Raw genomic sequence first — 12696 nt, 5'->3', positions numbered from 1 at the left:
TCTTGCAGACATCCATTTTCTTTCAGTCTACTTGACTGACTTCAATTCAAATTGACACCAACCCTGGCAGACATGTGATGTGCATACAATATGAGTTTCTCCTTTGTTTTTACCTCTTTCACCATTAGTCTAGTTGCAGGTGTGTCAGGGGTGTAGAGGATCTTCCCTTGGATTAGGGGCCGAAATGTCCTCCAAACAATACGTAGGCCAGGAGTTCCCTCAAGAGTGTCAATCAGTACTTTGCAGAAGGCACCTGGTGAGAGAGAAACATCTATTGTTCCGTCAAACACGCCTAAATACACCTGTTAGCGACTTAGAAATTGAGAAAAGCAACAGATAAAAATTATACAGACATCTGTCTGAATGAGTACATGGACCAAACCATCAAATATAACATAAGATACATTAATAATGTCTTGACGATAATAGATATAAACATTTAATCCATCTGTTACAATCAAAGTTACCATCAAAATAAAAGTTTGTTAATCTGTTGTGTTTCAGGGTTAGAAACAGAAGATTTAGTCTGCATCCTAAATGGCACCCTATTCCCTATAGTGGACTACTTTTGACCAGAGCCCTATGGGTACAAATGGAGCCCATAGTTTCCCAGAAATCACATCAAACCCTCACGCCACTGCTGAGAAAATAAACGGTAGTCTTCACATGCTTAATAATGGAAGTAGCAGGTGATATGACAACCGGTCAAGTTTACACTTTTCACTATGTGGAGGATTTACTGCAATTCCGACACTTCAAAGACTGAATTATTTTGTGTCGAACAACTCCTTTAATGTGTAGCTAATAACACAATGGCTGGGGAGAGAGGAAGGAAGGGAGCAAGATATTTATATAGCAGTCTAGCACAGCTGAATACACACAGGAGGAGTCGGGAGCCAGGAGTGCTCAACACTAAGGGAGAAAACAATTCAATATGCTCAGCTGCAGTGGGATCATTACTAATTTATCCAATCTGCCCATGTGAATATTGCCAGGTCGGTTGGAGCGCTGTGTAGGTTACACAGGACGATAGATCTGAGGGAATAGCATGGTGAAAGGTGCTGCAACCACCACTTGTTTGTGTTCTGTAGGGTGTGAGGACGTCTCTGTCTGTCCTGTAAAGCTTCTCTGTTTATCGGTATGTCTGTCTGCTTGCCTGCCTATATTTGTCTGTCTGCCTGCCTACTGTACATGTCTCTATATCTGTGTCTCTGTTTCTGTCTGCCTCGATGTGTCTCTGTGTCTTTGTCTAACTGTCTGTACTTTTGTGTGTGTCTTTTGGTCCGTCTGTCTGGGCTCAGGTGCGTAGGTCTATACTTGGCTCATCATCTCAACTCAAAAGCCTCTTCCACCTCTTCTATCACAGTGCTCCCTTAACCGCTGGCCATCAAAGATTTGTGGAAATTTTGAGTGCAGGATGTGCGATAAATATTAGTCTTTTGCCTTGCGGCCATCCCTTCTAAGGTGCTCCGGGGAAACTCTGTCGAGTGCTAATGGCCGCCCTCACTCCGGCCAGCTGTTTCCCCTGACCACATGTAATTTCCTATAATCATATCGCTTAGACAGGCAGTACACAGCGTCACATGGCTTAGAGCTCTCCGTTCAATAAATATTGATATCAGGATGAATCTCTTCCACCCATTCTTATGAATATTTATCTCCCCCAAAACTGTGACATACCATCATATTCTTACCAAAGGTATCTTAGATTTATCATACAATGGTGGCAGTGAGGACCTGAATCCATATTTTACACAGGGAGCTGCAGCCAAGTAATTGCTCGGAGCCTCTAGTCAGCCCCTCATCATACCTGGCAAATTTAATACATTTGAGTTCCGCACAGTGCAGAAATAAGACTCTCTCACACCCACACATACGTTTTACTCTGCAAACGTACATACACACAGTCACACGCCTACCTATCGTGGCTAACACACACATCACTCACTTAGACTGCACCGCTTCCAACATTCAAATAGAACTCTCCAGAATGTCATTCAAACACGACTGTCTCTCAAGTGAAAGCCATAAAATATTCCTTTCATCACTCACACACAGATAAACATAATATTTGTGCAGACACACACATACACACACAAATTCACACGAACATGTACAAACAATGCTCTACTGCAACTTCTACATCCAACTAAGGGCAATCAATGGTCAATTGGGCCGACCAACCAGTGCTCCCGCACATTGGCTAACCGGGCTATCTGCATTGTGTCTCACCCACCCCCTGCCAACCACTGTTCATCATGCATGCATAGTCACTTTAACCATATCTAAATGTACATACTACCTCAATCAGCCTGACTAACCAGTGTCTGTATGTAGCCTCGCTACTTTTATAGCCTCGCTACTGTATATAGTCTGTCTTTTTACTGTTGTTTTTATTTCTTTACCTACCTATTGTTCACCTAATACCTTTTTTGCTTTGTTGGTTAGAGCCTGTAAGTAATAGTTTAGACATTGTTAATGCTGTAAATGACTATTGTATCTGGAAACGGCAGATTTTTTATAGAATATATACATAGGCGTACAGAGGCCAATTATCAGCAACCATCACTCCTGTGTTCCAATGGCACATTGTGTTAGCTTATCCAAGTTTATCATTTTAAAAGGCTATTTGATCATGAGAAAAACCTTTTGCAATTAGGTTAGCACAGCTGAAAACTGTTGTTCTGATTAAAGAAGCAATACAACTGGCCTTCTTTGGACTAGTTGAGTATTTGGATCAGCATTTGTGGGTTCGATTACAGAAATCAAATCAAATGTTATTAGTCACATGTGCCAAATACAACAGGTGTAGACCTGACAGTGAAATGCTTACTTATGAGCCCCTAACCAACAATGCAGTTTTAAAAAATATGGATAAAAATAAGAAATAAAAATAACAAGTAATTAAGAGCAGCAGTAAATAACAATAGCGAGACCATATACAGGGGTGTACCGGTACAGAGTCAATGTGCGGGGGCACCGGTTAGTTGAGGTAGTATGTACATGTGGGTAGAGTTATTAAAGTGACTATGCATAGATGATAACAACAGAGAGTAGCGTTGTAAAAGAGGGGGGGTGCAAATAGTCTGGGTAGCCATTTGATTAGATGTTCAGGAGTCTTATGGCTTGGGGGTAGAAGCTGTTTAGAAGCCTCTTGGACCTAGACTTGGTGCTCCGGTACTGCTTCCCATGCGGTACCAGAGAGAACAGTCTATGACTAGGGTGGCTGGAGTCTTTGACAATTTTTAGGGCCTTCCTCTGACACCGCCTGGTATAGAGGTCCTGGATGGCATGAAGCTTGGCCCCAGTGATGTACTGGGCCATTCGCACTACCCTCTGTAGTGCCTTGCCGTTGGAGGCCGAGCAGTTGCCATACCAGGCAGTTTGTTGGTAATGTGGACACCAAGGAACTTGAAGCTCTCAACCTGCTCCACTGCAGCCCCGTCGATGAGAATTGGGGTGTGCTAGGTCCTCTTTTTCCTGTAGTCCACAATTGTCTCCTTTGTTTTGATCACATTGAGGGAGAGGTTGTTTTCCTGGCACCACACGGCCAGGTCTCTGACCTCCTCCCTATAGGCTGTCTCGTTGTTGTCGGTGATCAGGCCTACCGCTGTTGTGTCATCGGCAAATTTAATGATGGTGTTGGAGTCGTGCCTGGTCGTGCAGGTCATGAGTGAACAGGGAGTATAGGAGGGGATTGAGCACGCACCCCTGAGGGGCCCCTGTGTTGAGGATCAGCTTTGCGGATGTGTTGTTACCTACCCTTACCAGCTGGGGGCGGCCCGTCATGAGGTCAAAGATCCAGTTGCAGAGGGAGCTGTTCAGTCCCAGGGTCCTTAGCTTATTGAGCTTTGAGGGCACTACGGTGTTGAACTTTGAGCTGTAATCAATGAATAGCATTCTCACATAGGTGTTCCTTTTGTCCAGGTAGGAAAGGGCAGTGTGGAGTGCAAAAGAGATTGCATCATCTGTGGATCTATTGCACTTGTCCTCTTGCTCAGTTGTGCACCGGGGCCTACCACTCCTCTTTCTATTCTGGTTATAGCCAGTTTGCGCTGTTCTGTGAAGGGCATAGTACACAGCGCTGTACCAGATCTTCAGTTTCTTGGCAATTTCTCACATGGAATACCCTTCATTTCTCAAAACAAGAATAGATTGACGAGTTTCAGAAGAAAGGTCTTTTGAGCCTGTAATCGAACCCACAAATGCTGATTCTCCAGATGCTCAACTAGTCTAAAAAAGGCCAGTTTTATTGCTTCTTTAATCAGAACAACAGTTAACATAATTGCAAAAGTGTTTTCTAATGATCAATTAGCCTTTTAAATTATACATTTGGATTAGCTAACACAACGTGCCATTGGAACACAGGAGTGATGGTTGCTGATAATGGGCCTCTGCACGCCTCTGCACTATGTAGATATTCCATTTAAAAAAATCAGCCGTTTCCAGCTACAATAGTTATTTACATCATTAACAATGTCTGTAACACTGTATTTCTGATCATTTTGATGTTATTTTAATGGACCATTTAAAAAAAAAACAAGGACATTTCTAAGTGACCCCAAACTTTTGAACGGTAGTGTATATAAAAACAGCCTCCAGGAAAATGAACATATTCTGTATGCTATAGGCCTGGCTACGGTTTCCCAGAAGCATCTTAAGGCTATGTTCATTGTTAGAACTATAGGATCATATAGTTCTAACAATGAACTTATCCTAAAGAAAAGTTTGCGAAACAGGGCCCAGGACTCTAAAACCCTGTTCCTGGAGAGCTACCATCCTGAAGATATTTAACTCTAAACCTAATCCAGTGCATCTGATTCTACCAAATAGCTGGTTGATCAGCTGGATCAGGTTAGTTACGACTGGGGTTGGATTGAAGACCTACAGCAAGGTACAGTAGTTCTACAGGAACAGGGTTGGAAAGAACTGCTATAAGCTCTATCCATCATACATTTCAATGCCCTATACACACCATTTTTTTCTATGATATGTGATTCCCCAGCACAGTGGGGAGTGTAAACAATCGATCCAAAGGGCTAATCTCATTTCTCCTTTGTGATAGGCCATCTACATTTTTTTTTTTTACAAGTGTTTACTGCCACAGACAGCAGCTTACTACCCAGTTTTTTTCTTTAATGATGCTATTGGATGGTGCCTAATCCCAACATAAATTAATTTGGGAGCCTTTATAGCCTTTATTGTTTCTATTTTAGTTTTCCTCAGAGTCCACTTTGAGTCGTGTAAAAGAGACGTACTGTATATTGGTTATTGTAAAGAGACGTGTATTCCCATACTCATGTACTGTACAGAACACTAAAAAGAATCAAGTTAAGCTATTAGCATGCAGATAGAGGTGTTGGCACTCATTTCAAATGGCTGCTGCATTGTTTTACTAATTTGTAGTGGCACCAGAACAAATCCACTTTAGGGTGTACACTTTATTCCATGGAAAAACCAAACGTATTAAAATATAAAAATCCCGCAGATCCTCAAACTAACAGGCAATTAATGGAACAGGATAGAGCAGCCCCTAATTAGTACAATCCGAAAGACATCACACTTGAGAAATTGTGCTCAGTGGTAAGCGGAGGGACAAACACAGTTGTGTAATGAGGAACTCAGCACTGTAAATAAATAGGTCGGCTTGACAGGTCAGATCCCTGGTAAGTTTTAAGATTCTCTCGTTTTTGACTTTGGCGTCTCCTGGCCTCAGAAAACTTTTCCACTCTGTAAATAATCTATGAATATCTTAGCACCCGACTATTTGTCAAGCTGAACAGACAAGGGCTCGGCTGCATTTTAAAACATGACCATTTGTTGGAAAACAGAGACAAAAAAAACGCCTACATATTTCTTAAATGTCATAGGGAATAGCAATGTGTATGCCTAGCTGGTTACTGTTATACAAAATGGATTTATTGTCATTGGAGGAAGCATATTGAAGCCCATTTCTCAGAACAATACCTCCGTGATCAGGGGAATCATACAGGTCCCACATGACAAGTGTGACCTTTGAAGCATTCATGAATGTCATTTAAAACATGGTAGAGTGCCATGTCTGAGCTGTGTATACATTACCCAACATTGCTGTTTGACAGCTAGATGGATCCAAGACCACATAATAAGCCCTTTGCACAATAATAATAACATGCTATTCCAATCATTATTTCACATTTTCAAAAACTGTTGTGCAACACAATTCCTTAACAGTAAGACAACATTTACACATTAAAGAAACCTCCTTGGACTGTTCAAAACGGATCTTATCATTCTCGGAACATAGTACTAACACTGTAAGAACATTGAGGGGGGCCTCCCGAGTGGTGCAGTGCTAGCTGTGCCATTAGAGATTCTGGGTTCGAGTGCAGGGTCTGTCGCAGCCGGGCGCGACCGGGAGACCCATGGGGCGGCGCACAATTGGCCCAGCGTCGTCCGGGTTACGGGAGGGTTTGGCCGGCAGGGATGTCCTTGTCCCATCGCGCACTAGCGACTCCTGTGGCGGGCGCAGTGCACACTGACACGGTCGGCAGGTGTACGATGTTTCCTCCAACACACTGGTGCGGCTGGCTTCCGGATTAAGTGGGCATTGTGTCAAGAAGCAGTGCGGCTTGGTTGGGTTGTGTTTCGGAGGACGCATGGCTCTCGACCTTCGCCTCTCCCAAGTCTACGGGAGTTGCAGCGATGAGACAAGACTGTAACTACCAAATGGATACCACGAAATTGGGGAGAAAAAGTGGGAGCTTGATTTCTCAGCTCACCTCCAATTCCTTCGAAATGTGTTATTTTGTGTTGAGATTTAAAGTATTACTAACAACCTTGTAACATGTCAGTGTACAAAGGTGGGGTCAAAAGAAAAGATGCAAGCTCTATGGTGAAGAAGACATTTAGGGGAACTGAGGCCCTCTGTAAAGAGCTCCACGACACCATTTTGCAGGCCTCTAGACAGGCTATGGTGGAACAACATCACAGCCTGGATGCTATTATTACCTCAGCCGTGAAAAAGGCTATGGACAACATTCTGACACCAAAGATTGCAGCTTTTCGTCGGACGGGGCCACAGCGTCTCCCGACGCCTCCTGTCTCAGCCTCCAGTATTTATGCTGCAATAGTCTATGTCTTGGGGGGCTAGGGTCAGTCTGATTTATCTGGAATATTTCTCCTGTCTTATCCGGTGTCCTGTGTGAATTTAAGTATGCTCTCTCTAATTTGCTCTCTTTTTCTATCTTTCTTTCTTTCTTTCTCTCTGAGGACCTGAGCCCTAGGACCATGCCTCAGGACTACCTGGCCTGATGACTCCTTGCTGTCCCCAGTCCACATGGTCGTGCTGCTGCTCCAGTTTCAACTGTTCTGCCTGCGGCTATGGAGCCCTGACCTGTTCACCGGACGTTCTATCTGTCCCAGACCTGCTGTTTTCAACTCTCTAGAGACAGCAGGAGCGGTAGAGATACTCTGAATGATCGGCTATGAAAAGCCAACTGACATTTACTCCTGAGGTGCTGATCTGTTGCACCCTCTACAACCACTGTGATTATTATTACTTGACCCTGCTGGTCATCTATGAACATTTGAACATCTTGGCCATGTTCTGTTATAATCTCCAACCGGCACAGCCAGAAGAGGACTGGCCACCCCTCATAGCCTGGTTCTGGCATTTCTTGGGAGTTGTTCCTATCCACCGTGCTTCTACACCTGCATTGCTTGCTGTTTGGGGTTTTACTGTACAGCACTTTGTGACATCAGCTGATGTAAGAAGGGCTTTATAAAAAAAATTGATTGATTGCAGGTCCTGGTGACTAAAGCCAACAATTCAGTTAATGCTTTGGCCGTGGAAGGCTTGAGCAAGTCTCTTAAACAGACTGAGGGGAAATACGACCAGCTTCACTCCAAGGTGCGTGAGAACAAATTAAAGATGCAGACTACAAAAAAAAGGACATGTCCTTAAAAGTGACAGAAATTGAGGCCAGAAATCGTATGTCAAATTTGAAATTGGTGGGACTCGACAACTTAGAGGAAGGGTCGGACTCCATTGGTTCCTAAAAAGAAATCTGTCAATTTGGAGCCCTTCATTGGTAGGCCAGGACATCCACAGAGAGGGCGCATCACATATTCAGCAAAGGCATCGGGTCTGAGCGGCCCCTAACCCTGATCTTTAATCTGCTGGATTACACTGACCACCAGGCTATGCTGCAAGGGGCAAGGGCCGTTTTCACCATAATGCACAAACACCAACATCTGCAGTTCTTTCTGGATTACAGTGCAGAGACCACAAAGAAGAGAACTGCATTCACTCCGGTAAAGAAGAAGATGACGGCGCTTGGTCTACAGACATGTCTGCAGTATCTTGCACTCCTTAAACTAACGCATGGAGGCAACAGGATTATCTTCAACTCACTCAGGGAGGCAGAGGATTTCCTCTGATCAACTTGAGGCAAATGGTACTTCGAACCCAGGCCGCAGTGCCAATCCAGGCTTGGATCGCGGAAAGGACAAAGTCACACAGGAGATGGACATCTCTTCACCCCGCGATAGAGCGGTAGCCACTGTGTTGCGGCTGACTAGCTTGCTATCTAGCTAGGTCCTTGAATTGTTTGTCTATTTTTAGTAGACATAAACTAACCTGAGCTACAGCTCTGTGCTTCACAAAACCGAGTTTACGAATTAACTGGCGTGGCGAGTAGTTTTGTTGTGAGGACTTTACTGAACCGTTTCTTCCGAACTGAAAGAATACATATTTAAATGTTTTTAAATAAAGGCAAGCAACTTGTCTGTTACTGTTACTAGTAGGGGGAGTAGTTGGCTGGCTGGATAGCTAGCAAAACTATCAAGAAACACAACAATAGTTCAGGAGGAAGACAGCGATGACATGTATGGATGATTACAACCCAGTCTCCGATTGGATAATTAATGTAGCTATTGGATGGAAATATGTATCCTCTGTTGTCTTTAATGTCACTGCATGTACCATGCGCTTTCAAAGTAAATGCTGTCTTTATTGTTGGTCTTGGTTGATAGAAAACTCCAGATCTCAGCGACTCTTTTCTACGGTTCCATTATGGTCATCTCATTGTGGGGGGAGATTTTAATGCAATGATTAACCCAGCGTCAGATAAATTCTCAAGTAGTCAGGATTCTCTTCCTGCGTCTTCCCTTGTGCTGAGAACATTTATTGCAGAACTACATTTAATAGACATATGGCACTCTGCTCTACATAAATATAGTTAATTGTAGAATATGATCTTTGTCATACCTTCACTAATCGAAAATATATCAACATTGGAGATGTTGCCCATTTTGATATCTGATCACTCTCCTGTGATGTGCACAATAACCCATTTTAATACATATTCCTCGAGCTCGTAGATGGTGTTTCAATGATTCTTTGTTGTTGAATCCAGGATTGACAATGTAGATCATTCAACAGCTGGGAGAATTGTCCCTAATCAATAGGGAGCAGTGTGAGAGTCCTCAGACATTATGGAAAGCAGCTACATGTTTTATCAGAGGCAATTGTATAGTATTTTCCTCTACATTAAACTCAGAAATAAGCGCTACACAGAGATTGAGGCTGAGGTTGACTCGTTGGAGAGAGAGCAGACGGATGCATTCTCAGAGGAGAGGTCAAATAATAAACTCTTAGCATTGAGAGGGGAATTCAATGCACTCTCATTGCACAAAGCTGAATTTTGTATGCACTGAACTAAACAGAAATATTTTCATGGGGACAGACCTAGTAGATTGCTTGCTCTGTGGCAGAAGCAGAATGAGTCTAAGACATCAATTAATGCTATACGCTTAAGTGATGGGCAAGTAGTCACAGATCCTGAAGAAATAAATTCCATTTTTAAATATTTGTTATAGTGCCCTTTACTCATCAGAAGCTACACTTGATATGCAAAGGAGCAAGTTATTTATGCAGAATTTGGCTTTAACTAAATGGGATTTATTAGACAAAGCTGCTGGAACAACCCGTAACCTTAGAAGAGCTGGGGATGAGGTCAGGGCTATACAAAAAGGGAAATCTCCCTTGCTCGATGGAACTATATCTGGTTCTATGGGATAAAGTTGATCACTGATTTTGGACTCCATAAATTATGCTATTGAGACTGGGTCACTCCATAGGGACCAGAACATTGCATGAATTACTCTGTTACTGAAGAAGGGAAAAGACCCGCTTTGAATGTTCTTGTTACCGACCAGTCTCCCTGATTTGTGGGGATGCAAAGTTAAATGCAAAAGTATTGGCCATGTGTATTGATCTCTTGGTGTGTAAGTTAATACACCATGCCCAAACTGGCTTTGTTAAAAGGGAGATTGGCTGCAGATAATGTACGCAGGTTACTGCATGTTATTGACATTGCTGACAATTTACGTCACGACTCCTCTGTTTTGTCACTTGATGTTGAAAAGGCATTCAAGCGGTTAGAATGGGGATATGTATGGACTGTTTTGGAGCAGTTTGAGTTCAATCATAATTTCATCTCTATGATAAAAACATAATATAACAGCACCACTGCTTCAGTGACAACTGGTACCTGTCAATCGTCTCCATTTCCATTACAACGCGGATCTGAACGAGATTGTCCTATGTCCCCACTGCTTTTTGCTCTGTCACTAGAGCCCTTTGCACAGGCTGTCAGAGAAAGTATGACTATATCTCCAATTGCAATTCATGGGTCTACAAACTTTATCTCACGTCATGCAGATGACATCATTCTGTTCCTCTCCAATGTTGGGTCCTCTCTCTCTCATGTACTGGAGTTGTTTGATGAGTTTAAAGAGCTGGCTGGATACAAGATGAACTGGACCAAATCTGTGTTCCTCTAAATGAAGCAGCTATGCTAGGATACCCTCTTTTGAACCAATAAGCACCAGCTTTACTTATTTGGAGAAAATTGTTAGAGATAACTTCTATGGCCTTTTGCAAAAAATGAACATGGATTTGCAGAGGTGGTCTAATCTAACTATTGTTACAGGGCAGAGTTACCCCAGTGAAAATGAATATCTTGCCCAGGGTTAACTTTTTATTCTTTATGATCCCTTTATCGTCACCTCCAACGTTTATCTCTAACTTCATATGAAGTGGAAAAGGGGCTAGGATCAAACTCCCTACTTTGCAGCATGCTAAATGCACAGGAGGTTCTCAATTTATATCATTGGGCTTTTCAAATAAGAGCATTACAAGTGTGAATGGACCGTTAATCACTTGTACCTTGGAGAGCTATTGAATCTGATCTGGTTAAACCGCATCGACTAAAACAGTTTGTATTTGCTGGGGTCGGTAGAAAACATCTTCGTCTTAGCTTTGGTAGCACAGTTCTGAACTCCTTGAATATATGGAAGAGGGTGAAAAGGTTCATAGGTCATCAGGTCATCTCCAATATGGAACAATTTCAAATAATTGACATGTGGACATCCTTTCACACAGGCCTCTCGGTCTTCAAAGGGTGTTAATGTTTTGAATGATCACATTTATTTCAAATCAAAAGTATTTATAAAGCCCTTGTTGTATCAGCAGATGTCACAAAGAGCTTATACAGAAACCCAGCCTAAAACCCCAAACAGCAAGCAATGCAGATGTAGAAACAGATGTATTTATATTGAGATTGGCTTTGCACAGATTTCAGGATATTAAAGACAACTATTCCCTGCCAGGATCCTCATACTACCTGCATCTGCAGTTAAGGTCAGCTATGAAGGCTTATGGTGTACCCTGGAATTTGCCCTTGCCACCCAATGGCAGGCTGGATAGGTCCAGATAGGAGTTTTAGAGGGCTAGTAGCAGAGATATATGACACACTTACAGGGAAGACTTATAAGATATTACCCATGGAGGTGGTATGGGAGACAGAGTTGGAGAGGATGGGATTAACCTCTGATTGGGATAGGATATGGTCAAATCTGAGTGAGGGATCTAAGAATATTAGCCAGCTCATTCACTTCAAATTAATTTACAGAAAATATGCAACTCCATATAAACTTTTCCTGATGAAAATAATAAATCCAAACTGCATACACTGTACAACCAATGTTGTAGGTACTGTTCCGGGATTGTCCAGTTATACACACATTTTGGAGTGACATATGCTCAGTGCTGTCAAGATTGATGATGGTAAGCCTTATCTCAAATCCTCGCCTGTGCCTGCTGAATGATGATTCATCTTTATCTTTGACACTTATTCCACATCCAATTCTACTAGCTGGATTTACAGCAGCAAAGACAACTATTGTGCAGTGACGGTGGAATTCGGGGCTGGCTCTGGAAATTGACTATATGTTTTCCAGAATATTGTTAATTTGGAATGCACAACAGCAAAACAATAGGGCGATGCCGTCCACAGTGCAGGCATGGGCAGGGATATCCTCCGCCCTAAGAGCCCAACTGGTTGGCGGACTTACCTCTCTTTTCTTCCCCTTTTTTGTTTCTTTTTGACTATCTCTACTATTTGAGAAGTTTGCTACGGGCTGTTGGTGGGAGATGGGTGGGAGGCTTAGCCAAACTTGTACATTCAATTCTATTTTTCTTCTGTTATTTTTCATGGGCTGGAGTTGCATGCACAGTATAACTCCAAGTATTTTTTTCATCAAGGCCAAGGTAGGAGTATTGTATTCATTATTATGTTATCCTCAAATTGGCTTAGTGTTTATTCTTTGAGGTGGGGAAAACATCATGCATTAGAAGATGCTGTCAGCAGA

The 12696-nt window shown here is 42.6% G+C and overlaps 1 protein-coding gene across 1 annotated transcript in view; it reads right to left on the bottom strand.

The window, feature by feature from the left end:
• LOC139561288 (phospholipid-transporting ATPase ABCA1-like) overlaps window positions 1-12696 on the bottom strand; it is a 230979-nt gene that overhangs the window by 183241 nt on the left and 35042 nt on the right. Inside the window, exon 10 of the mRNA XM_071378277.1 lies at window positions 114-253. Coding sequence (XP_071234378.1) covers window positions 114-253 — 140 coding nt within the window. The remainder of the gene's footprint in view (window positions 1-113; window positions 254-12696) is intronic.

Source organism: Salvelinus alpinus, chromosome 31 (genome assembly GCF_045679555.1).
Source record: "Salvelinus alpinus chromosome 31, SLU_Salpinus.1, whole genome shotgun sequence".
In the NCBI taxonomy this organism is placed as follows: Eukaryota; Metazoa; Chordata; class Actinopteri; order Salmoniformes; family Salmonidae; genus Salvelinus; species Salvelinus alpinus.
Note: the sequence above shows the minus strand (reverse complement) of the source record. Positions and strands in the feature narration are given on the sequence as shown.